Source organism: Salvelinus fontinalis, chromosome 19, assembly GCF_029448725.1.
Source record: "Salvelinus fontinalis isolate EN_2023a chromosome 19, ASM2944872v1, whole genome shotgun sequence".
Classification (NCBI taxonomy): domain Eukaryota; kingdom Metazoa; phylum Chordata; class Actinopteri; order Salmoniformes; family Salmonidae; genus Salvelinus; species Salvelinus fontinalis.
In genome coordinates, this window is record NC_074683.1 from 42389542 (window position 1) to 42416256 (window position 26715).

The 26715-nt window shown below is 46.1% G+C and overlaps 1 protein-coding gene across 2 annotated transcripts in view; it reads left to right on the forward strand.

The window, feature by feature from the left end:
* LOC129816762 (alpha-1,3-mannosyl-glycoprotein 4-beta-N-acetylglucosaminyltransferase A-like) overlaps positions 1-26715 on the forward strand; it is a 54093-nt gene that overhangs the window by 22873 nt on the left and 4505 nt on the right. For both annotated transcript variants that reach the window (XM_055871629.1, XM_055871628.1), the window contains 13 exons: positions 13616-13783; positions 14374-14514; positions 18142-18275; positions 19358-19404; positions 19522-19635; positions 20440-20515; positions 23096-23210; positions 23543-23673; positions 23763-23870; positions 24095-24169; positions 24388-24506; positions 26265-26343; positions 26634-26694. In XM_055871629.1, the coding sequence (XP_055727604.1) occupies positions 13616-13783; positions 14374-14514; positions 18142-18275; positions 19358-19404; positions 19522-19635; positions 20440-20515; positions 23096-23210; positions 23543-23673; positions 23763-23870; positions 24095-24169; positions 24388-24506; positions 26265-26343; positions 26634-26694 (1368 nt within the window). The remainder of the gene's footprint in view (positions 1-13615; positions 13784-14373; positions 14515-18141; positions 18276-19357; positions 19405-19521; positions 19636-20439; positions 20516-23095; positions 23211-23542; positions 23674-23762; positions 23871-24094; positions 24170-24387; positions 24507-26264; positions 26344-26633; positions 26695-26715) is intronic.

A 26715-nucleotide genomic window follows, 5' to 3' on the forward strand; every position in this document is an offset into this window, starting at 1 on the left:
ATGTCCAATCAATTGAATTTACCACAGGTGGACTCCAATCAAGTTGTAGAAACATCTCAAGGATGATCAATGGAAACAAGATGCACCTGAGCTCAATTTCGGAGTCTGAATACCTTTGTAAATAAAGTATGTCTGTTTTTATTTTTAATATATTTGCAAAAATGTATAAAAACCACAGTTTTTGCTTTTTCATAATGGGGTATTGTGTGTAGATTAACCTCTCTAGGCTAGATGGGACGCTACCGTCCCACATCCAGTGAAAGTGCAGGGCGCCAAATTCAAACTACAAAATTGTAAATATTTAACATTCTTGAAAATACACATGCAATATGTCAAAATAAATCTTAACTTGTTAATCCAGCCACGGTGTCAGATTTCAAAGGCTTTACGGTGAAAGCAAACCATGCAATTATCCGAGGACAGCACCCCATCAAACAAACACAGACAATCATATTTCATCCCGCGACACAAATCTCAGAAATAACGTATGCCTTTTGAAGAGTTTCTTCTGTTGGCACTCCAATATGTCCCATAAACATCACAAATGGTTCTTTTGTTCGATTAATTCCGTCGTTATATCTCCAAAATGTCCATTTATTTGGCGCGTTTGATGCAGAAAAACACCGGTTCCAACTCGTGCAACATACAAAATATCTAATAAGTTACCTGTAATCTTTGTCCAAACATTTCAAACAACTTTCCTAATACAGCTTTAGGTATTTTTTTACGTAAATAATCGATAACATTTAAGACGGTATAAACTGCGTTAAATAGCAGTTTTAAAACAAAGTTGAGCGAGCTTTCAGGTCGCGCGCCCCAACCACAACAGTACACTAGACTCGACCCTCATTCTGAACAACCCTACTTCTTCATTTCTCAAAGGATAAACATTAACCAATTTCTAAAGACTGACATCCAGTGGAAGCGAAAGGAACTGCAAGCAAGTGCCTTAGAAAGCTAGATCCACATAGAAAACCCATTTAAAAAGAGTGACCTCAAACAAAAAATTCTGGATGGTTTGTTCTTGGGGCTTTGCCTGCCAAATAAGTTCTGTTATACTCACAGACATCATTCAAACAGTTTTAGAAACTTCAGAGTGTTTTCTATCCACATCTACTAATAATATCCATATCCTAGCTTCTGGGCCTGAGTAGCAGGCAGTTTACTTTGGGCAGACTTTTCATCCGGATGTGAAAATACCACCCCCTTGCCTAGAGGTAAATTTTTTATTTTCTTTACCATATGACCTGATTAGAAATAATTATCTGTTCCCATCATAGCCCATATGAAACATAACATTTTTGGGGGGGATTTATTACTATTTCATAGGCTACAACTACGGTCTGGAGTTAGGTTAGCCTACTACCAGATAAAGAAAAACTCTATGCCCCAGGAACAATTTCTCTCTCTCCCCCCCGAACCACCACCACCACTCTGGGACATGTGGTGCCACCTCTGAAATCACCACACAAAAACAACTAAAGTGTGATCTGTTTTTAGTGGTGGAGATGGGCTTCCATAGTTTTAGGAGGCTCGGTGCAGCCGGCAGCTACTGCGACAATTTAAGAATGTAATTTCAGAATGTCTCTTAGACATTGTAGCAAATCTCTAGATTACTTTTAGCTGGATCCACTAGCTAGCCAAACCTTTTTAACCTACTTCCTACGAAAAACTAAAGCAGGAATTGGGGGCTGTGTATACCCCACCAGGTAGAGCCTGTGATTGGCTGACCAGGGAACACATGACACTAGCCAGGTGAGCATTGCCCCTAGCAAGATATGTGTGAATTGCCCTCTGTAGTTGGAATAGTCAGGGGGTGGCATCAGCGCTCACCTACAGTGCTTTCAAAAGTATCTCATTTATGTAATCATTCACACCCCTGAGTCAATACATGTTAAAATCACCTTTGGCAGCGATTACAGCTGTAACTCTTTCTGGCTAAGTCAGAGTTTTGCACGCCTGGATTGTACAACATTTGCACATTATTCTTTTGAAAATTTCAGCTCTATCAAGTTGGTTTTTGATCATTGCCAGGCACCCATTTTCAAGTCTTGCCATAGATTTTCAAGTCGTTTCAGTCAAAACTGTAACTAGACAACTCGAACATTCAATGTAGTCTTGGTAAGCAACTCCAGTGTACATCTGGTTTGTGTTTTAGGTTATTGTCCAGGTTTTCCTCTAGGATTTTGCCTGTCCTTAGCTCAATTCCATTTATTTTATCCTAAACTCATTAGCACTGTTCCCTCTAATTTTTACTGGCACTGAGCAGATTTCAAGTCTGCTGAGCGCACACTTGACCATTTGTGAAAGTGATGTGCAACTTCCAGCATGTTTACTGTCGACACTGAGGCTGTACCCGCTTTAAGATGGTTTTAACAGTGGCCAAGTAGGCTACTGTAGCTATTTGATCATAATGTATGCCTACCAGAGTGGCCTACCACCAAAAACAATGGAGAAAATCCATCCAATAACATTTTAACATGGAAATAGCTGTTCTATCGTTCAGCCTACAGTAACAGCCAATGTGTGGTGTTCAAAGGAGGCCTACATTTCATGAGACTTTTGAAACAGACACGCAGGGCTTGACATGAACCTGTTTATTCACTGGTCCGTCACACAAGGTGACTGAGTACTGTTGTGGTGTTTGATGCAAGAAACCACTTCAAAATAAAATGCTTTATTATTCTCATACCATTACAGAGAATCAGACAAATGATACTACCATCTGCCTATTGGCTCCTTAGCTTATTCACGCCTGTCTCAAAATACAACACTGCCTCTTTATGATAAAACAAAAGCTTTTTACTTGACTCACTTTACAAAGAAGTCTAGAATCAAATTTTATTTCTCGTGAGCCGAATACAACAGGTGTCGACCTTACAGTGAAATGCTTACATACATACAAGCCCTTAACCAACAATGCAGTTTTAACAAAAAGAAGTGTTTAAATAATTAAAGAGCAGCAGTAAAATAACAGTAGTGAGGCTATATACAGGGGATACTGCTACAGAGTCAATGTGCAGTGGCACAGGTTAATTGAGGTAATATGTATATGTAGGTAGAGTTATTAAAGTGACTATGCATAGATAATTAACAGAGTAGCAGCAGTGTAAAATAGGGAGGAGGAACAATGCAAATAGTCTGGGTAGCCATTTGATTAGCTGTTCAGGAGTCTCATGGCTTGGGGGTAGAAGTTAAGAAGCTTTTTGGACCTAGACTTGGCGCTCCGTTAGTGCTTGCCGTGCGGTAGCTGAGAGCACAGTCTCTGACTAGGGTTGCTGGAGTCTTTGATAATCTTTAGGGCCTTCCTCTGACACCGCCTGGTATAGAGGTCCAGTATGGCAGGAAGCTTGGCCCCGGTGATGTACTGGGCCATGCGCACTACCCTCTAGTGCCTTGCGGTCGGAGGCTGAGCAGTTGCCATACCAGGCAGTGATGCAACCAGTCAGGATGCTCTCGATGGTGCAGCTGTAGAAATCTTTGAGGACCCATGCCAAATCTTTTCAGTCTCCTGAGTGGGAATAGGCTTTGTTGTGCCCTCTTCACGACTGACTTGGTGTGTATTGGACCATGATAGTTAGTTGTTGATGTGGACACCAAGGAACTTGAAGCTTTCAACCTGCTCCACTACAGCCCCGTCGATGAGAATGGGGGCGTGCTCGGACCTCCTTTTCCTGTAGTCAACAATCATCTCTTTTGTCTTGATCACGTTGAGGGAGAGGTTGTTATCCTGGCACCACACGGCCAGGTTGCTGACGACCTCTCTATAGGCTGTCTCATCGTTGTCGGTGATCAGGCCTACCACTGTTGTCATCGGCAAACTTAACGATGGTGTTGGAGTCGTGCCTGGCCGTGCAGTCATGAGTGAACAGGGTTGTCAGGAACAGCTGATGCTTTCATAAATGCTTCAGTGTTGCTTGTCTCGACGCGGGCATAGAAGTAATTTAGCTCGTTGGGGTATGTACGTACAGTCACTGTGGGGACGAAGCCAGTGACTGATGTGGTGTACTCCTCAATGCCATTGGAAGAATCCCGGAACATATTCCAGTCTCAGCTAGAAAAACATTCCTGTAGTTTAGCATCGTGTAATCTGACCAGTTCTTTATTGACCGAGTCACTGGTGCTTCCTGCTTTAATGTTTGCTTGTCGACTTACCAACCTGAGGATCATTGACGTCATGATTTTTCAGTTGTCTTGAAAGCACCATAAGTCAGTCGAGTGAACTATCCCTTGTTATAACATCTTTGGTCTGACAGACGCTTACGTGACAACCAGAATGCATTGTATGATGTCAACAAACATGGTGCCACACATAGCCGGTAAATAGCTTAGCATTAGCTCATCATAATCATTACAACATTCAAAAAAGTGTTTTACACGTGTCCTGTGTCCACTGCAATCTATGCAAGAATCGGAATGCATGTTTTGTCACCAGTACTTGAAAAGGTGAATAAAACAGTAAATGCATTATGATCCATACGTGTGTGCTACAGCAGAAACGACAACACGATATACAGAAAATAAGCCACTTACTTTGATAGGAATGCACATGTGTTCAAAGTCCAATTTGTAAGGAAAACAACCCTGAAGGCAATGCGGGCGTCAGCCAGAAAATGTGCTGGGGGAAAACGTTTGTTCAAGGCCTGTTCTGCCTAGAGATGCGCAATGTCTTCATACTTGATCTGGGAAAACACTAGGGAAGTGCTTGGGCTCTCATTGAAGAGAAGTTTTCCATCTCCAGTAAAGCCTCAAACGTAAATTGTCCAACGGTGAAATGGGCAACTTATGTGAATTAACGAGAAGGTGGAACACACCTCAATTCAAACTGTTAGAAAATATTTTGAAATTGAGAAGTTAAAACGGCCTATAGATAATTAGCAGGCAGTGTGCCTTGGTTTGAGGGCAGCACAGCAGGTAACTATCCTGTTGCATAACAATCATATTTTGGAACAGTGAGAGCATTCTGACATCACGCGCATGAGAACTCACACAGGAGTGACGGTTAGAGATATTTTTGGAACTCGTGCATGAAAAGGTTCAAATCAAGTTCAACATTATTATTGCACACAGTCCATGCAACTTATTTGACTTGTTAAGCAAGTTTTTACTCCTGAACTTATTTAGGCTTGCCATAAGGGGTTGAATACTTATTGACTGAAGACATTTCAGCTTTTTATTAATTTCAAAAAATATAATTCCATTTTGACATGGGGTTGTGTGTGTAGACCAGTGACACACTTTCTATTCAATCTATTTTGAAATTATGGATGTAACACAACAAAATGTAGAGAAAGTCAAGGGGTGTGAATACTTTCTGAAGGCACTGTACTTTATATCTGGTTTAAGTCGTTTTAAGTTTAGACTGAGTTTTTCAACCCCAAATGTGTTTTAAAATTTGTATACACACTGGTCTCAACTCTGGATGAACAAGAACAAGTGTCCACAGTCCCTCAGCCTAACTAACGCTCCATTTTCTCATGATCTTCCTCTTCCCAGGTTGTCTGCTCTTCATTCATCCCTCCCTTTCCCATTCGCCTCTGCATTCCCCACTAACGGGACAATTGTCACAGTTTTAGGGTTTTTCTTGTTCCCTATTGACTACTGTGCTGACCACATGGGCACATTAGACACACACACCACCACTTTCCTTTTAATGCTGCTGCCTGACTGAACTGTCTACATGTTTCCTACTGCTCTCTTTCTGTGTCTTATTTAGCCTGTCTCTGATCTTACACAATCAGCAATATGGAACTACCTTGCCTCATAGTGATGTAGTAATTTCCTCTGTCACTCATGGTCATGCCTGGGTGAGGTTTATTTTATAGTGCACAAGTCCATTGGCTGGTGTAGCATTTGTTTGTGGATGAAGGGAGATGTAAGATGGGGACAGAGCAGGGTGAGAAGTGTAGAAGGAGCAGGGACTGATGGAGGGATACTGAGTGTGTTTGTGTGTGCGCCAGCCTTGAAAGGGCAAAGGATTTTGGCATGGTGACACGAGGGCATTACTGGCACATGCCAACCATGTCACATGGGGCGGATTAGAGGGAGAGATGGAGTGAGTGCGAAGTAGAGCTGGGACAATATACCGAAAAATTGTTAAATAACGTTTCTGCAGATGTCTTTGTTCGAAAACCATTATTCGGTCAACAGTAATAGCCTATGCATTATGCTGATTCCTGCTATAAAATGATCTGCCTGTCTTCATTTCACTGTTGGCTGCTTTGTGAGCGAGCCACTCACTTCCTCTTCCCACTGTGTGCATGGAGGAGGGGGAGAGATTCTGAGAAGCGTAACCATTTGACTGTTGCTCGATGTTTTCAAAACGACTACTGAGAAAGATGGGCATGTGAGAGTAGGGCTCACGATATGGGCAAAATATCATGTCACAGTATTTTTGTTGACTATTTTATGTTTTTGAATAATAAAAGTTCTGAATTTGTTTTTTAGTAGTGCGTGAATGTTTTAAACTGTTCAATTCAACCCCAAAATTTTCTGCACTCATTTGTGAATTTCCACACTGCCACATAAATTCACTCTGGCTATCTACTCCGATTTTCAGAGCACTCTTGTCTGAGTGTACCAGAGCGCACAATAACTAATGAATTTACAAATGCACAACCTGGTTGGATATGACCGGTGTCGGTAAAAAAACATCATTAAATTATAACATCACAGTTAGTCACCAATGCTCTTGATAACAGTTCATATTTAAGGTGAAAACCAGAGGGAGGTGGTAAGCAGTTGGAGTACGTGGTAAGTAAAATGGTCCGTGAGTTGTTCTCTCATTTGTCTGGAAGTAGCTAGCCAACTTTAGCCAGTTAATTTGGGTGCTTGGCTGCCCTTGTTAGGTCAGAACACTCGGATCAACCCTACTCCTCGGCCAGAGCGTCCAGTGTGTGCTCTGAACGCTCCGAGAGCAAAATGCTTTGAATTTACGCACTCTGGCATTCCAGAGTGAATATACAAACACACCCTTGGGTGAACTGTTGTTGTCATGGAAATAGAACGTTAATTCTTCACTTAGAATATAAATATATAGTGGGCACTTAAGTGTTTGACATGACAATGAATCAAAATGCCAGGGAGAAGTTATTGTGACAGGTTAGGAAGCAAAGTAAGGGTGTGTTTCCTAGGGGGCCCTATAATCTTTAGCTACATGAACTTTATCTTAAAGTAACCAACATATTCATGCTTCGCCTATTCCTCTTTTGATTTAGAAGATACCGTAGCACAAACATGCTGATTTAGGCCTACGCCAGCACTGGTTTCAGGCTATATTAGCTAGATACGTTTGCTCTGACTCAGTACATTTATTAGCTAACATGATTTAGCTAAAACTTGCTAAGAAAATACAAAATAGCTGTTTGCAGATGTAAGAAACAAACTAGTGTATTTATAGAAGCTAGTGGATTTATATTAAGAAGCGAAGTGGAAACAGCATTGTTGTCATCAACATTATTGCTTGACATTGACTATGTAGACTGAACACAAGTGTCTCCTCCTCAAGCAACAACATGCAGTCCTTGAGTGACAGGACGGGGCTAGGTCTGTGGAAAGCGGCATCGAGAGAGTGATGACTAACGTAGCAGAGTGAATAATAAAAATGGGCGTTACACACGGCATATCACATTTAATAAATCTAACATTAAAATACCATTAAAGGTAAAGTAGAAACCCAAATCGGTCCGTGCATCAATACTGGTAGATTGTAAAATACGGTATACCGCCCAGTCCTAGGTGAGAGAAAGATTTAGGGCTGTGGTTTAAGCTCTGTCAGGAGTCTTGTTCTTGGAGGCTGAAACAGTAGAGGTTAGAGGTCGACCGATTTTATGGTTTTTAAACGCCGATACCAATACCGATTATTGGAGGACCAAAAAAGCCAATACCGATTTAATCGGCCAACTTTCTTTTTATTAAAAAAAATATACACTGCTCAAAAAAATAAAGGGAACACTTAAACATCACAATGTTACTCCAAGTCAATCACACTTCTGTGAAATCAAACTGTCCACTTAGGAAGCAACACTGATTGACAATAAATTGCACATGCTGTTGTGCAAATGGAATAGACAAAAGGGGGAAATTATAGGCAATTAGCGAGACACCCTCAATAAAGGAGTGATTCTGCAGGTGGTGACCACTTCTCAGTTCCTATGCTTCCTGGCTGATGTTTTGGTCACTTTTGAATGCTGGCGGTGCTATCACTCTAGTGGTAGCATGAGACGGAGTCTACAACCCACACAAGTGGCTCAGGTAGTGCAGCTCATCCAAGATGGCCCATCAATGCGAACTGTGGCAAAAAGGTTTGCTGTGTCTGTCAGCGTAGTGTCCAGAGCATGGAGGCGCTACCAGGAGACAGGCCAGTACATCAGGAGACGTGGAGGAGGCCGTAGGAGGGCAACAACCCAGCAGCAGGACCGCTACCTCCGTCTTTGTTCAAGGAGTAGCACTGCCAGAGCCCTGCAAAATGGCCTCCAGCAGGCCACAAATGTGCATGTGTCTGCTCAAACGGGGAGGGGGGGGGGGTGTTCTCTGTGGCAACGTGTATGGGCTCTATCTCTGTGGCAACGTTTATGGGCTCTCTCTCTGTGGCAGCGTGTATGGGCTCTATCTCTGTGGCAGCGTGTATGGGCTCTATCTCTGTGGCAGCGTGTATGGGCTCTCTGTGGCAGCGTGTATGGGCTCTCTGTGGCAGCGTGTATGGGCTCTCTGTGGCAGCGTGTATGGGCTCTCTGTGGCAGCGTGTATGGGCTCTCTGTGGCAGCGTGTATGGGCTCTCTGTGGCAGCGTGTATGGGCTCTCTGTGGCAGCGTGTATGGGCTCTCTGTGGCAGCGTGTATGGGCTCTCTGTGGCAGCGTGTATGGGCTCTCTGTGGCAGCGTGTATGGGCTCTCTGTGGCAGCGTGTATGGGCTCTCTGTGGCAGCGTGTATGGGCTCTCTGTGGCAGCGTGTATGGGCTCTCTCTCTCTGTGGCAGCGTGTATGGGCTCTCTCTCTGTGGCAGCGTGTATGGGCTCTCTCTGTGGCAGCGTGTATGGGCTCTCTCTCTGGCAACGTGTATGGGCTCTCTCTCTGTGGCGGCGTGTATGGGCTCTCTCTCTGTGGCGGCGTGTATGGGCTCTCTCTGTGGCGGCGTGTATGGGCTCTCTCTCTGTGGCGGCGTGTGTGGGCTCTCTCTCTGTGGCGGCGTGTGTGGGCTCTCTCTCTGTGGCGGCGTGTGTGGGCTCTCTCTCTGTGGCGGCGTGTATGGGCTCTCTCTCTGTGGCGGCGTGTATGGGCTCTCTCTCTGTGGCGGCGTGTATGGGCTCTCTCTCTGTGGCGGCGTGTATGGGCTCTCTCTCTGTGGCGGCGTGTATGGGCTCTCTCTCTGTGGCGGCGTGTATGGGCTCTCTCTCTGTGGCGGCGTGTATGGGCTCTCTCTCTGTGGCGGCGTGTATGGGCTCTCTCTCTGTGGCGGCGTGTATGGGCTCTCTCTCTGTGGCGGCGTGTATGGGCTCTCTCTCTGTGGCGGCGTGTATGGGCTCTCTCTCTGTGGCGGCGTGTATGGGCTCTCTCTCTGTGGCGGCGTGTATGGGCTCTCTCTCTGTGGCGGCGTGTATGGGCTCTCTCTCTGTGGCGGCGTGTATGGGCTCTCTCTCTGTGGCGGCGTGTATGGGCTCTCTCTCTGTGGCGGCGTGTATGGGCTCTCTCTGTGGCGGCGTGTATGGGCTCTCTCTCTGTGGCGGCGTGTATGGGCTCTCTCTCTGTGGCGGCGTGTATGGGCTCTCTCTCTGTGGCGGCGTGTATGGGCTCTCTCTCTGTGGCGGCGTGTATGGGCTCTCTCTCTGTGGCGGCGTGTATGGGCTCTCTCTCTGTGGCGGCGTGTATGGGCTCTCTCTCTGTGGCGGCGTGTATGGGCTCTCTCTCTGTGGCGGCGTGTATGGGCTCTCTCTCTGTGGCGGCGTGTATGGGCTCTCTCTCTGTGGCGGCGTGTATGGGCTCTCTCTCTGTGGCGGCGTGTATGGGCTCTCTCTCTGTGGCGGCGTGTATGGGCTCTCTCTCTGTGGCGGCGTGTATGGGCTCTCTCTCTGTGGCGGCGTGTATGGGCTCTCTCTCTGTGGCGGCGTGTATGGGCTCTCTCTCTGTGGCGGCGTGTATGGGCTCTATCTCTGTGGCGGCGTGTATGGGCTCTATCTCTGTGGCGGCGTGTATGGGCTCTCTCTCTGTGGCGGCGTGTATGGGCTCTATCTCTGTGGCGGCGTGTATGGGCTCTATCTCTGTGGCGGCGTGTATGGGCTCTCTCTCTGTGGCGGCGCGTATGGGCTCTATCTCTGTGGCGGCGCGTATGGGCTCTATCTCTGTGGCGGCGCGTATGGGCTCTATCTCTGTGGCAGCGCGTATGGGCTCTATCTCTGTGGCAGCGCGTATGGGCTCTATCTCTGTGGCAGCGCGTATGGGCTCTCTCTCTGTGGCAGCGCGTATGGGGTCTCTCTCTGTGGCAGCGCGTATGGGCTCTCTCTCTGTGGCAGCGCGTATGGGCTCTCTCTCTGTGGCAGCGCGTATGGGCTCTATCTCTGTGGCAGCGCGTATGGGCTCTATCTCTGTGGCAGCGCGTATGGGCTCTATCTCTGTGGCAGCGCGTATGGGCTCTATCTCTGTGGCAGCGCGTATGGGCTCTATCTCTGTGGCAGCGCGTATGGGCTCTATCTCTGTGGCAGCGCGTATGGGCTCTATCTCTGTGGCAGCGCGTATGGGCTCTATCTCTGTGGCAGCGCGTATGGGCTCTATCTCTGTGGCAGCGCGTATGGGCTCTCTGTGGCAGCGTGTATGGGCTCTCTGTGGCAGCGTGTATGGGCTCTATCTCTGTGGCAGCGTGTATGGGCTCTCTGTGGCAGCGTGTATGGGCTCTATCACTTATAGCGTCACAAGATCAGCCCGCACTGGATCGACACACCTCTACCCTGAGGGGAACATGATCAGAGATCAATAACCACAACTACTGCAGTGTGTGTGACGTGTGTCTTCTGTGCATGTTTTGCAACGGCAACCTGCTCATGCTGTGTGTTTTAACTTCAGAGGGATTGACTTGTTGTGCCGTCGGTCAGTTGATTTAGCGTTCACCTCCACATCAGATGAGATGGAGACATTCCATTATATTAACCTGGGGATAAGTGGCTTTGAGACTATGATTTGACTGCTCTTCTCTGTTCTGTGTTCAGCATTCTCTCTAGATTTGTCTCTCCCTCTGTTGGAATGGCTGACCTACTTTGAGAAAATAGCTTAGAAAAGTGTTGCTGTGCTCCAGGCAGAAAGATCACAGCCGCAAGGCATTGTGGCATGGCAAGGAGGTTGTAGGTGCACCTCAACTGGGAGTCACTCAGACACGTGGCACGTCACCTGCTTTCCCCTTCACACTTTCTCCATGTTTACTCTATAATGGGTTTAAGCCAGCAAACAAAGCACTAATGGATGTCTTGATTGTTTGCTATTGTGCCAGTCTTAACGTGTTATATGGGAACTTCTGTCCGTATACAGGGTGTTGCTGTGAAGGCTAAGATGAGATATTTGGAGAGGGGTTGTAAAATGGTTTGAGAAAATCAATTGACCTGATGAGAACTTTGGTGAGATGCCTGGTTCTCAAGATGAAGGACACTTTGAGAGAGGGACAGTGAGAACAATTCAGTGTCAAGTTAACTCAGCCACCCACATAAATACTGTCTCACACACACTAAAACTGCACAAGTACCTCATCAGCACTCATGAACACACCGTCAGCAGCATAAATCAGTGAGGGGTATGGAGGTCACACACACACACACGAGGTCAGTGTCACAGTAGGAAGTAGGTGCGCAAAGTCATCAACGGCATTTTGGGAGTGTGTGGTTCATGTTGCTAGTAGCCTATGTGTGGTAGTGATTTTGACTGCACATCACAAAGCCTGTTTTTCTTTTCTTTTTTTTCTCTCCCTTCACTGCCAACAAAGAGGTGTTGGGAGTGTGTTATTGATCCTATCAGAGACTGAATAACTCCAGGAGACTGAGTGACTTGATCCTGTGTGTTAGGGTGGTGTGTTCTCTCATTGTGTGCTCCGTCTCAGAACCGGCATTTCCTTCTTAGTGACTCCACTTCCTGTTGATCCTGGGTGGCCCCCTGCGCATGCTTCCTCTCTGGGGTTAAAGGGGGACAACCGGGCAAGCCAGGGAGGGGAAGGAGGGAGGACGAGAGGGAGGTAGAGTTTGGGTGTGAGACTAGGCACACACATCAAACAGCAATGTCATGAATCTAGACTAATTGTGTACCGTATAACTTTCACTAATAGCCCAGGCGTTTATATGCTTCAATCACTGAACACAACCAGCTATAAACACAACTGCCGCTTATTAGAGACAGGCTTCTATTTGAGCCAGGCGTCTATTTCCTTAATGCACACAACTTTAGTCAATAAAATGTTGAAAAGACTACCACACTGTTTGTGACTGGTATAAACATAACAAAAATCCATTGCAGATCAGACTTGCAAAGACTAGGCTGCCTATCATACGCCCTCGATTTTGTGCTTCAGCACCATAATCTCTCGTTCTGCCTTGTATCCCCTGTTGCAGCAAGATCAAAGCAGATAGACTTCAGTATTCAATGTTTGTCCTGGTCCCCAAGATGTCGGGGGATGTCTTTAATACCAGCCACTAGGGGCAAGCTAACCACATATTACTTTATGCTTAACATCAAGTTTTTTTCTGTTTTAACAACCTTCGGTAGAGGGGGATAAAGAGATGGATGAAGCTCTAGGAAGAGTGAAAAGGAGAATGAGGTAGAAGATAAAACACAAACACACTTGCGTAGGCACACACAAATAACTATTGTACATTGAGACGTTTCCACATTGCCGTGTGTGATCTAGCATCTTGAATGAATTCTGTAAGAACATTGTCTTAGTGGAGCTAATCCTCCTCGCGTGTTGCCTAGGGTTTAGGAAGGTTGAGGTGCAGACTTGCTCTTTTGCACTTACGCACACATACATATGTGTGACCCAATTCAGGAAACTAGGCGTATGTCACGACTTCACAGGAGAGACGTTTTGAACGTAAGCATTTAAAAAAAATCTAAATTTAGTTTTGTGTAAGAAAGACTTTCTCGAACATGTGAACTGTCGTGTGCCTTAATAACAAACTGTATATAAATGCACACTTTTGTGTATGCACGCAAACAAAGACACTGTAACAGGATGGTTTCTCAGTAAAACCAAGGCATGAGTACTGCATCACTAACCTCTAACAGCAGAGGTTAATTCCAGTAAAATTACCCCTCTCAATCTCATCCTTTCTGACCACAACCTCCCCTCAATCTTCTCATTCCTCCCTCTCACCAGTCCAGATAACAGTACCAGGAACAGGGTTACTCATAACACTCAGTATTTCCTAGATATGACACCACTGTCTACTACCACAGCACTAAGGTGGACGTATACTGCCCCCGCAGTTTGTAAAGATTCTTACAACACTTAATGCTCTATTTTTGTATTAGAAGTTGTTGCATGACTATTAGCCTACACTGGGACACAGTGAGATTTAATGTTGGAATAAAGAGCAGAAGATCTAATCCTTCCCCCCTCTATCTCCCCCTCTCTCTGTCCCTAAAGAGAAGTTGGTAGCGTACCAGAGGGAGTTCCATGCCTTGAAAGAGCGCCTCCGTGTGGCCGAGCACCGGACCCTGCAGCGCTCTTCAGAGCTCAACAACATCCTGGAGCAGTTCAGACGGGCCATCGCTGAGACCAACGGCAGCAAGGACGCTCTCATCAACTTCTCAGGTAGACATACACACACCCAATATATGTTACTATCCTTGTAGGGATCTAAAATTGATTTCCATTAGAAATCCTATTTTCCCTAACCTTAACCCTAAACCTAACCCCTAAGCTTAAAATAGCCTTTGTCCTCGTGGGGATGTGGGAGATGTCCCCACAAGGGAGAATTCTCCTTGTTTTAGTATCCTTGTGGGGACTTGGGGGATTTCCGATTCCCACAAAGATAGAAATACAAGCACACAATATACACAGGATGGATCTACATTCACTAGTTTCAGGTCACTGATCACAATATACTCCCACATCAATAAACATGCAAGCTGACTCCCCCCCTTTCTTAATTGGGAACTCAGGTTGAGTAGACTGGATCATTTAGTTCTCCTCTTATCTAATAGCGTCTGTCCCCTCACTCTGACTGCTGCCTTCTGGCTGTGGTCCATCTCTATCCTACCCAGCCCTTTAGTAATGCTGAACTATAAGTAAAATGAACATAAAACTCTAACCGCCCCCCACCACCAACCGTTCTACCAGGTGTAACTTTATGATTCTTAACTATTCTACCAACTCTGATTCCTTCTTGTATTTTTATAAAGATGAGACACAGAAGTTGCTGAAGGAGCTGGCCAGTAGGAAGCCCCTTCAGGTGCCGAACATCTACCACCACATGCCTCACCTGCTCAACAATGAGGGCAGCCTGCACCCCGCTGTCCAGGTGGGCATGGGCCGCACTGGAGGTGAGACACACATACAGGCGTACGCACGCACACACATTTGCTCGCTCACATACAGTACCAGTCAAAAGTTTGGACACACCTACTCATTCAAGAGTTTTCTTTATTTTTACTATTTTTCTACATTGTTGAATAATAGTGAAGACATCAAAACTATGAAACAACACATGGAATCATGAAGTAACCAAAAAAGTGTTAAACAAATCAAAAATATATTTTACATTTTTCAAAGTAGCCACCCTTTGCCTTGATGACAGCTTTGCATTCTCTCAACCAGCTTCATGAGGTAGTCAACTGGAATGCTTTTCCAACAGTCTTGAAGGAGTTCCCACATATGCTGAGCACTTGTTGGCTGCTTTTCCTTCACTTTGCGTTCCAACTCATACCAAGCCATCTCAATTGGGTTGAGGTCGGTGTGATTGTGGAGGCCAGGTCATCTGATGCAGCACTCCATCACCCTCCTAGGTGTGTTGTGTCATTGTCCTGTTTAAAAACAAATGATAAGCCATCCCATCTGGTTTGCGCTTAGTAGGACTATCGCTGCCAGTTGAGGACTTGTGAGGCGTCTGTTTCTCAAACTAGACACACGAATTTACTAATGTACCGGGGCCTCCCACTCCTCTTTCTATTCTGGTTAGAGCCAGTTTGCGCTGTTCTGTGAAGGGAGTAGTACACAGCGTTGTACGAGATCTTCAGTTTCTTGGCAATTTCTCGCATGGAGAATAGCCTTTATTTCTCATAACAAGAATAGACTGACGAGTTTCAGAAGAAAGTTATTTGTTTGTCTATTTTGAGCCTGTAATCAAACCCGCAAATGCTGATGCTCCAGATACTCAACTAATCTAAAGAAGGCCAGTTTTATTGCTTCTTTAATGAGAACAACAGTTTTCAGCTGTGGTAACATAATTGCAAAAGGGTTTTCTAATGATCAATTAGCCATTTAAAAGGATAAACTTAGATTAGCTAACACAACGTGCCATTGGAACACAGGAGTGATGGTTGCTGATAATGAGCCTCTGTACGCCTATATAGATATTCCATAAAAAATCAGCTGTTTCCAGCTACAATAGTCATTTACAACATTAACAATGTCTACACTGTATTTCTGATCAATTTGATATTTTAATGGATTTTTTTTGTTGCTCTTCTTTCAAAACAAGGACATTTCTAAGTGACCCCAAACTTTTGAACGGTAGTGTGTGTTCATAGACAGGGTTAGGAGGATGAGCAGGGTCAAGAGCCGGTGAGTTGAGTATTAACATGACTAATTGGACTTTCCAGTGACTAGACAGGCTTTAGGGAGGACAGACATGTTCTAAAGGGTGGAGGACACTAGCTAACACTGTCTTTTGTATGTCCTTTGTCTCATCAAAGCCCAGTGACGGACTCGGAGACAAAGAAAGACGAAAACAACAGTTTTTTGGTGTGTGTGTAACCTGTGTGTCGTCTGTGGATGCAGACAGGTCTTTATGAAGGCTCGTTGTCTGGTTTGTCTCTGAGGTAGAGGCTCTGATCCTCTCATAGGCTGTCTGTTGAGATCCTACTCCACTGTGATGCCTGCTCTTTTGTTGCTTTTATTTGCGGATTTAGTTTAGGCTAAGAGTTGTTTAAATGTCTGTGTTCTGGCGTGGTGCGGGTGGGTGTGTAAGGGGGGGTCATACTGCATGGAAACTTGTTGCTCTGCTGCTGCTCTCCTGACAAATCAAATTTTAGTGGTCACATGCACGTATTTATCAGATGTTGTTGCGGGTGTAGTGAAATGCTTGTGTTCCTAGCTCTGACAGTGCAGTAGTATCTAACAATTCAGTTAGTATCTAACGAGTGAACAGTAACTTGGTTTAGGGTCAAGACCTGCCCTCCTCTCTCAATCTCCCCCTCAGTAAGCCTTTTTAATTTTATATCCTCCCTCATTCGCTTTCTGTTTTCTTCCACAATTTCTCTCTTTTTGAGGGTGTGGGACATTAAGGTTATTTATAGCAGTGCAAATTGGGACATCAGAATGCAGAGAGTGAGATGGAGATAGAAAATAAATGACAAAGATCTGAGAATGTGAGTAGGAGTGACTCTCTCCAGCCTGTCTTTTAGGCATGACTCATAGGGAACATCTATTCATATGTGTTCAGGTTTTATTTTGGTACATTTTCTATCGTTTTGTATAATTGTGTGGGAATGAGTGACTGCCATGTAGCGGCCCGCAGGTGGTTTTATTTTGTCCCCCAAGTTTTCTTAGCTCCGGAAATGAAATGTTCAGGCCCCCTGACCATCCGCTTAAGAAGAAAATTGTCCCACAGCTGAATCTAGTTGATGACCCCCCTTGTCTAGGTTCTAAACGCATCACTCCTCTGTATCTCTACCAGGCCTTACTTATACACCCATGGACACACTGGACCCCCCCCCCATTCTGTCTCTGTGCAGACGTCAGCTCACCAATCACCATTTACTTCTCTGTCAGAGGAGCTGAGGCCCAGATGGATGTGGTGATCAGAGTTCTGTTCTGAGAGATGATTGGGGGGGGTGTGGGGTGGGGGGGTGGGGGGGGGGGTGTTGAGTGATGGCATGAGAAGTAAAGAAAGAACTGGAGGGATGGTTTGTTTCCCCCCTCCCTCATTGACCCTTTAGCTTCCCTTTGCACTTGTTCTCTCTCACCATCTTCTCTCTTTCTTTCCTTTTCTCTCTCTGCCTCGCACTCTTTTCTTGGTCTCTTTTCCTTTCCCTCCCACTCTCTCTCCTTTCATCCACAACCTACTTTCCTGGTCCAGTGTGTCTGTGCTGTTCTCTGCTGTGTGGAGCGACACAAAGCGAAACGAGGATTGATTCGCCACGCTGCACGGATCAGTTCACCACTCTTTCATCTCAGTCTCTCTGTGTATTGTCTTCCCCGACCGTTCCCCCTTATTTTTCCGTGTTTGCCCTAGAGATGCTCTCCATATTAGCCCCATAATAGAGATGAAACACCCACACACTGTAGGCATGTGAGGCTCTGTACCATAGTGCTACAGTCACTGTTTGGGGTACTCCCTGTTCTCATTCTCACTCCTGGTGCAAATGGATATCGTTTTGGGGAGAAAGAATACATGTGAATGTTTTCCTTTTTGTCTGCCCCACAATTTGAATATTTGGAAGGCGAACATCCCACGCTCTCCAGTCTACAATAAGAGAGGGTGGGAGCGAGAGAGTACATTTCGTGGTCCTCAGTGAGAATGAAGAGCGGAGTGCTATCGAGTACCACACACACACACCCCTGTTTCCCAGCGAAGGCATCCCTGGGCCTATTGTCTGTGTGGTACAAATGGAGTGATATGTCTGTAGTACAGTCTTCCTTTCCAGTGGGGTTTTCAGTGAATCTCCCCGTCTAACGTACAGAACTGTCTCTATTCCCCATTTAGGACACATACAATAGGACTGATAGCCAGGAGAATAACAATCTGCTGTCTCGCCCATCTCCCTTGCTCTCTGTCTCTTTCCTTAGTTGAATTTTTGCCCTCCATAAACTGAAAATGTTTATTTTCTTGTAATACAATGCGACTTAGGAGTTACCACATTTAACACGTCCTGTTCTCTGCCTGTGTTTTTGTGTTTCTTCCTCTATGGTCTGACCCTGTTCTTACCCGGGGCCTCATCTCCGCCTAGTCTCCATGGTGATGGGTATTCCTACCGTAAAGCGGAAAGTAAAGTCGTACCTGGCCGAGACTCTACACTCGCTCATCGACAAGCTCTCACCGGAGGAGAAACTTGACTGTGTCATCATCGTCTTCGTTGGAGAGGTGTGGGGAAATGCATTCTCACAATCGCAACTCACTATATATAGTGCATGACACAAGTAATTTTACCAACAATTATTTACAGACTGATTATTTCACTTATAATTCACTATCATAATTCCCGTGGATCAGAAGTTTACATACACTAAGTTGACTGTGCCTTTATACAGCTTGGAAAATTCCCGAAAATCATGTCATGGCTTTAGAAGCTTCTGTTCCGGTAATTGACATAATTTGAGTCAATTGGAGGTGTACCTGTGGATGTATTTCAGTGCCTCTTTGCTTGACATCATGGGAAAATAAAAAAATCAGCCAAGACCTGATTTGTAGACCTCCACAAGTTTGGTTCATCCTTGGGAGAAAGGAAAGGACCTTGTGAAGATGCTGGAGGAAACGGGTACAAAAGTATCAATATCCACAGCAAAACGAGTCCTATATCGACGTAACCTGAAAGGCTGCTCAGCAAGGAAGAAGCCACTGCTCCAAAACCGCCATTAAAAAAAGCCAGACTACGGTTTGCAACTGCACATGGGGACAAAGATCATACTTTTTGGAGAAATGCCCTCTGGTCTGATGAAACAAAAATAGAACGGTTTGGCCATAATGACCATTGTTATGTTTGGAGGAAAAAAGGGGAGCCTTGCAAGCCGAAGAACACCATCCCAACCGTGAAGCACGGGGGTGGCAGCGTCATGTTGTGGAGGTGCTTTCCTGCTGGAGGGACGGTGTGCACTTCACAAAATAGATGGCATCATGAGGATGGAATAATAATAATTGAGTGTATGTGAACTTCTGACCCACTGGGAATGTGATGAAAGAAATAAAAGCTGAAATAAATCATTCTCTCTACAATTATTCTGACATTTCACATTCTTAAAATAAAGTGGTGATCCTAACTGACTTAAGACAGGGAATGTTTACTAGGATTAAATGTCAGGAATTGTAATAAACTTTGTTTAAATGCATGTAAACTTCCGACTTCAACTGTGTGTGTGTTTGTATGTGTGTGTCTATATATATATATATATATATATATACTCTGACACACTGTGACATGCAAATAATATTGTATTCTGTCTTTGCAGATGGACACGGAATACGTCCAAAGCGTGGTTACTGGACTGGAGAAAGAGTGAGTGACATCACTTCCTATCCTTAAGCTTCCTGTCTTTGTGATGCTTCCTGTCTGATAATCCCCCTGGCGGTTTAGCGAGAACAGAAGTAGGATGACAACATGTGTCTATCCCAGGTTTTCTACAGAGTTCAGTTCAGGTCTGTTGGAGCTGATCTCTCCTCCTGCCAGCTACTACCCAGATCTCAAAGAACTCAAGGAGACTTTTGGAGACTCCAGAGAGCGGGTCAGGTAAGAAAACACACAAAGTGAAACTATCATTTGATTCTGTAAAGAATCCAAGGAAGTTCATCTTCAATTGGTGACAAGCGGTCAAATTACAGCCACACGCCGTCACGCCTGTACCTCTCCAGCCGATCTCCACTGCTCACACCCCAAAATGTATTTGTTCTGGTTATTTGTCGTTGATGTGCCACGTCCGGTGGGCAATACCATTGACAATACGGCGAAGAGGGGAGGGGGATGAACTGTAAGGGGTGGGCCAGGTACTCAGTATTCCACAGGCATCCCTCAAAGTGAGCTCAAGGTCGACTGCACCCCTCCCTATCTCCTTCCCTTCTCCCTGCCTCCCCCTTCCCCCCACTCTCCTACATTGACTGTGCTGTGGAAACCTCTGTCTCCATCTCTCTCTATTGTTGCTCTCTCTGCCGCGCGGCTCGCTCTCGCGTGTGTGGGGGTTGATGGAGAGCTGATGTTTTGGAGGGTAAACAATGTTTGAAATTGGTCTGATGTGTGCTTGTTGTGTGCTGCCCTTTGTTAGCGCTTGATTATATTTTTGCGGGCTCATTGAATATTTATGAGAAGCTCACTGGAATCCCTGCTGCTGAGATGGAATGAAGAGCAATGCAACTCATTAGCGTGGGTGGGTGTGCGTGTGTGGGTGGGCGCTCGCCCACGTGTGTGTGTTTGTATGCGCTTATGCTGGTCCCAACACCGTTCATCAGGCAGTGATGTGCACATCTGCTCCCTCCAGCCACCAGTCATTTAGTAACTGGGTATGAGGAAATGATTCATCATTGTGTGTTTGTGTTGTAGATGGCGGACCAAGCAGAATCTGGACTATTCCTTCCTCATGATGTATGCTGTGAGCAAAGGAGTCTACTATGTCCAGGTGTGTACGTCCTTGGAACAGACACACATTCTGCCCCTACTAAACCTGCGTTCCCATGGCAACCTGTTGGAATGTGCCCTGCAGGAGCGGTATTAGTCTGGGGCAGAGCTGTAGTACACCTTGTACCAACACACTTCAGCATCATAGGGTTTGTTACCACGGAAACACTGGTGAGCCGGCAGTTTGAAACAAGGTGCGCCCAATTTGGACGTGTTCTTTACATTACGCGAGGCCATTTGCTAGTCTGTGTTGGTACAAGGCGTACATACTGTGTCTGAGAGTTGGGTAGCCCTTTTCTCTTCTTAGTGAATAAAAAGATCAGACATACTGTACAGGTTGTTGTACATCTTCTATCATACCACCTGCTGCTCCCTTCCTCTCTCCCATTGATGACAAACATACATACACTGAGTGTACAAAACATGAACAACATCTTCCTAATATTTTGCCCTCAGAACACCCTCAATTCGTTGGGGCATGGACTCTACAAGGTGTCAAAAGCGTTCCACAGGGATGCTGGCCCATGTTGACTCCAATGCTTCCCACAGTTGTGTCAAGTTGGCTGGATGTCCTTTGGGTGGTGGACCATTCTTGATACACACAGGAAACTCAAAAAGAAAGGAGGACCAAGGCACTCTTCATAAATTAATTAAAATGCCTTTATTAGTATGGCATGTTCAATAGAAACAAAGTTGTTTAAAAACCGACGCGTTTCGGCTGCATGGCCTTCGTCAGGGAGTACAGAAAAAAGAGAATACAATGTCCTCTTTTGAAAGTCTTTTCCAATTAGCCCTAATTAGAAGAGGGAGTGGTTACCAAATTGGACACACCTAGTAAGCAATAATATACACATGAAAAGGTAAAATACTGTAGCTATGTTATCATGAGCATACAACTCCAAGCTAGAAGCATCAGAACACCCAGAGAGGCAGTTCCAACCCTACCCATGACTAGGAGAAGTGTCCAAAACAAGAAAGCAATATATTCCACAGATCACAGCAAAACATGAACAACAGTCCAAACATAGCTAGAGGGCAATTGAGCAAAATGTCCACTAGATGACAGCAAATGGACCCATAACGACCCTACAGGAAGGGTGAGAAATCCATATCTTCATTTAAACCAGGGTACTTAGTGGCCTGTAGTTTGTAAATCCAAAAACTTTCCCTTTGGTTTAACTGTTTAAGACGGTCCCCTTTTCTAATAGAGGCCGGAACATGATCAATACCCATAGCTTGTAGGGAGGCAGGGTTACCATGGTGTAAGGACTTGTAGTGCCTTGCCATGGGGTAGTCTTCATTGCCTACCCGTATGGCGTACTTGTGTTCCGTCAAGCGATCTTGAAGGCGTCTCTTTGTCCGTCCAATGTAGAACACCTTGCACTGTGGACATTCCAGTCTATAGATGACATGAGTGGTTTTGCAGTTAATAAAATGCTTGAGGTAATACTGTTGTTCATGTTTTGCTGTGATCTGTGGAATATATTGCTTTCTTGTTTTGGACACTTCTCCTAGTCATGGGTAGGGTTGGAACTGCCTCTCTGGGTGTTCTGATGCTTCTAGCTTGGAGTTGTATGCTCATGATAACATAGCTACAGTATTTTACCTTTTCATGTGTATATTATTGCTTACTAGGTGTGTCCAATTTGGTAACCACTCCCTCTTCTAATTAGGGCTAATTGGAAAAGACTTTCAAAAGAGGACATTGTATTCTCTTTTTTCTGTACTCCCTGACGAAGGCCATGCAGCCGAAACGCGTCGGTTTTTAAACAACTTTGTTTCTATTGAACATGCCATACTAATAAAGGCATTTTAATTAATTTATGAAGAGTGCCTTGGTCCTCCTTTCTTTTTGATGACCAATTTACACCTTTTACCAAAGAGCACCTTCTATCTACCAAAATATACTATAGTGTACCTTAGTAGCGCTTCCCTTCCTCCTCTTTTTACACACAGGAAACTGTTGAGTGTGAAAAAGCCAGCAGCGTTGCAGTTCTTGATATACTCGAACTGGTGCGCCTGGCACCTACTACCATACCCCATTTGAAAGGCACTTAAATATTTTGTCTTGCCCATTCACCCTCGGAATGGCACACAGACAATCCATGTCTCAATTGTCTCAAGGCTTAAAAATCGTTCTTTAACCGGTCTCCTCCCCTTCATCTACACTGATTGAAGTGGATTTAACAAGTGACATCAATAAGGGATTGTAGTATTCACCTGGTCAATCTGTCATGGAAAGGTGTTCCTAATGTTTTGTACACTGTGTATAATGAATTAACACATTGGATCTCATCCTCTCTTAACCCCTTCTGTCGTTCTTTCTGTCCTTCTGTTTTGGTTGTTTTCATCTTCCATCCTGTGTTCTCCACTCGGGAGGAGTGGGCAGAGGTACTGAATGCTGTCATTGACAGTGTAGTTCAGTCTATTGTAGGCCGTAGACATCATACAGTGCCTATAGAAAGTAGCTTAGTGAGAGACTTGTGTGATAGTCCATGTTTGTCAGCTGGTTGTGTGATTAGTAGATGACTAGATGTGATGGCCAAACCCCTGCTCACCAGTCCCCCCCCTCTCCCTCCAGTTGGAGGATGACATTGTGGCCAAGCCCAACTACTTTGCCACCATGAAGAACTTTGCCTTGCAGCTCTCCTCCGAGGACTGGATGATCCTCGAGTTCTCCCAGCTCGGCTTTATCGGTAACACGCACGCACACACACAAACTCTGGGCATTTAGCAACCCTCTAACAAGCTATTAGTCAGCAATTAATGGTCCTTAACGAACGGTCACTGGGGCTTAACGAGGAATCCTTGACCCTTAACGAACACTGACTGTCAGCTAAAATTAAAGAAAGTCAACAAACATCAGGAGACTTTTTGGAGTGCAAAAAAAACAGAGCAAGGTTTGAATAGCCAGCCCACTGGTTGTCCTGCTCTCTGTCCCTCCTTCCCCTCTTTTTCACCTTCCTTTCCCTCGATCTCCATTCCCCATACCCCTCTCTCTCCCCATCTACCTCTCTCCTTCTCTCAGGTAAGATGTTCCAGGCTCCAGATCTCAATCTGATCGTAGAGTTTATCTTCATGTTCTATAAGGAGAAGCCCATTGATTGGTTACTGGACCACATCCTCTGGGTCAAAGTGTGTAACCCGGAGAAAGACGCAGTACGTACACGCCCTGTTTGGTTGTTTGTGTGTGTGTGGTATCTTCATCAACTCTCTTGACTCTCTCCATCGACCCTTTCTCCCTACAGAAGCACTGTGAGCGGCAAAAGTCGAGTCTGCGTGTGCGGTTCAGGCCCTCTCTCTTTCAACATGTGGGGCTGCACTCCTCTCTGGCCGGAAAGATCCAGAAACTCACTGTGGGTCATAAACCTCTATCACACTCCCTCTAGATCACTCGCCCTGCATCAGCCTTTGATAAAATGTCCTGTACCATATTTCCTAAATATCCCCAATCACTACCCCAATATGTCCTCAACCGACCAACTCACGGCCATTATACTAGGCCATGCTGACTTCCCCCCCGCTGGTATGACCACTTCCTGTCATCCTTGCTGGTGTCTCACTTCCTCTTCCTGTTTAGGATAAGGACTTCCTGAAACCCTTGCTCCATAAAATCCACGTGAACCCACCTGCTGAGGTGTCCACGTCTCTCAAGGTACATCACCTTTAAAACACAAAATTCTACCTTGGCATTATGAGTTGAAAAATGTATATTGTTTTAACGCCTGTTTTCATTATTGGCTTTTTATTTCAATAAGGTAGTATGCTCGGTATTGAGTGTTTGGAATGCATTTTAAAAGTTTGATTTGTATAATTATTTGAGAATTGTACTGAAAGGTTTTGAGTGCATTTAGCTAATGTTGGGCTGTGTAGGTGTACCAGGGCCACACGCTGGACAAGACCTACCTAGGAGAAGACTTCTTCTGGGCCATCAACCCTACTGCTGGAGACTATGTCCTCTTCAAGTTCGACAGGCCCGTCAGCATAGAGAGGTGAGGAGGGAGTTTGTGTGCACGCACGCTTTGTGTGTGTCTTCTGAGAGGGAAAAGGGAGGTCGTGCCACACACTCTTCCACAAGCTTTAGCGTGCCTGTCTCTCTGGGGCTCAGTGTGCTAATGAGTGTTCTAAAATAAGAATTCCCAGGACTGCCTTCTAGGAGAGGGAGAGAGATTCACGGAAAGAAAGAGCGGAATGGTTTGGAGGGAGAAAGGAAGGGCTAAGAAAGGGATATGGAGGAAGGGGCTAGGTGAGGGGATGTGGAGGAAGAGGTGAGGGGATGTGGAGGAAGAGGTGAGGGGATGTGGAGGAAGGGGTGAGGGGATGTGGAGGAAGGGGTGAGGGGATGTGGAGGAAGGGGTGAGGGGATGTGGAGGAAGGGGTGAGGGGATGTGGAGGAAGGGGTGAGGGGATGTGGAGGAAGGGGTGAGGGGATGTGGAGGAAGGGGTGAGGGGATGTGGAGGAAGGGGCTAGGTGAGGGGATGTGGAGGAAGGGGCTAGGTGAGGGGATGTGGAGGAAGGGGCTAGGTGAGGGGGATGTGGAGGAAGGGGCTAGGTGAGGGGGATGTGGAGGAAGGGGCTAGGTGAGGGGATGTGGAGGAAGGGGCTAGGTGAGGGGATGTGGAGGAAGGGGCTAGGTGAGGAGATGTGGAGGAAGGGGCTAGGTGAGGAGATGTGGAGGAAGGGGCTAGGTGAGGGGATGTGGAGGAAGGGGCTAGGTGAGGGGATGTGGAGGAAGGCGCTAGGTGAGGGGGATGTGGAGGAAGGCGCTAGGTGAGGGGGGTGTGGAGGAAGGGGCTAGGTGAGGGGGGTGTGGAGGAAGGGGCTAGGTGAGGGGGGTGTGGAGGAAGGGGCTAGGTGAGGGGGGTGTGGAGGAAGGGGCTAGGTGAGGGGGGTGTGGAGGAAGGGGCTAGGTGAGGGGGGTGTGGAGGAAGGGGCTAGGTGAGGGGGATGTGGAGGAAGGGGCTAGGTGAGGGGGATGTGGAGGAAGGGGCTAGGTGGGGGGGATGTGGAGGAAGGGGCTAGGTGAGGGGGGTGTGGAGGAAGGGGCTAGGTGAGGGGGATGTGGAGGAAGGGGCTAGGTGAGGGGGATGTGGAGGAAGGGGCTAGGTGAGGGGGATGTGGAGGAAGGGGCTAGGTGAGGGGGGTGTGGAGGAAGGGGCTAGGTGAGGGGGGTGTGGAGGAAGGGGCTAGGTGAGGGGGGTGTGGAGGAAGGGGCTAGGTGAGGGGGGTGTGGAGGAAGGGGCTAGGTGAGGGGGGTGTGGAGGAAGGGGCTAGGTGAGGGGGATGTGGAGGAAGGGGCTAGGTGAGGGGGATGTGGAGGAAGGGGCTAGGTGAGGGGGTGTGGAAGGGATGAATGAGAAGAAAGAGGCTATAGGGGTGTTAGAAGTCAGGGAGCTTCAGAGAGACAGAAGGAGAGACCAACTCATCACTGTTTCATGTGTAGTGTTTCTGTTCACAGCAGTCCGTGACCTCTCTCCAGTGTTGGTATCTGGGCTTGATTTGCACCTGTTAGCCATGTGATGTGTGACAAGATTCATTAACAGCTTAAGTGGAGGGGTGTGTGTGTGTGTGTGTGCTCGTGTGCCATTGCTGCCTCAGGCTTAGTTTAGACTTGTCAGATGTGCTTTTAGAACGACACAACACATTGTGTAACAGGACAGTGTTGCGTGTAAGGAAGGTGTGAGTATGCGTATTCATGAGTGTGCCATGGGACGTGAATATGCATTAATAGGTGTTGTGTGATTGGCAGGTTCCTGTTCCGCAGTGGGAACCAGGAACACCCTGGGGACAGGATAGAGAACACCACCGTAGAGATACTGCCCTTCTTGGTAAGTCGACAACATTCAGACAATGCACAGACAGCATTCAGATGACAGTGTGCAATGATGTGTAAACAGAGGCAGGGCACTTGTGTCTGATTTGGTTTATTGACCGATCACTCAATGTGTATCGATTTGGTTATTGACAAGATCATGAGCATTGCCTGCTCCAATCAATATCAGTACAGGAGGCGGGAGATGAGCACAGTGTGTAGTTTTCTGTATGTTAGCGTTAACAAGGCTCTCTACCTAGTGTATGCAGAACCTTACACAAATAATCCCAAAATGTCTGTCTGAAGGAAACTGGACCAAAGACCAAAGAGAAGTACAAGCGAACTGAAGACCGCTACTACAGAATCGGTGAGTGGACAAGCACCAACC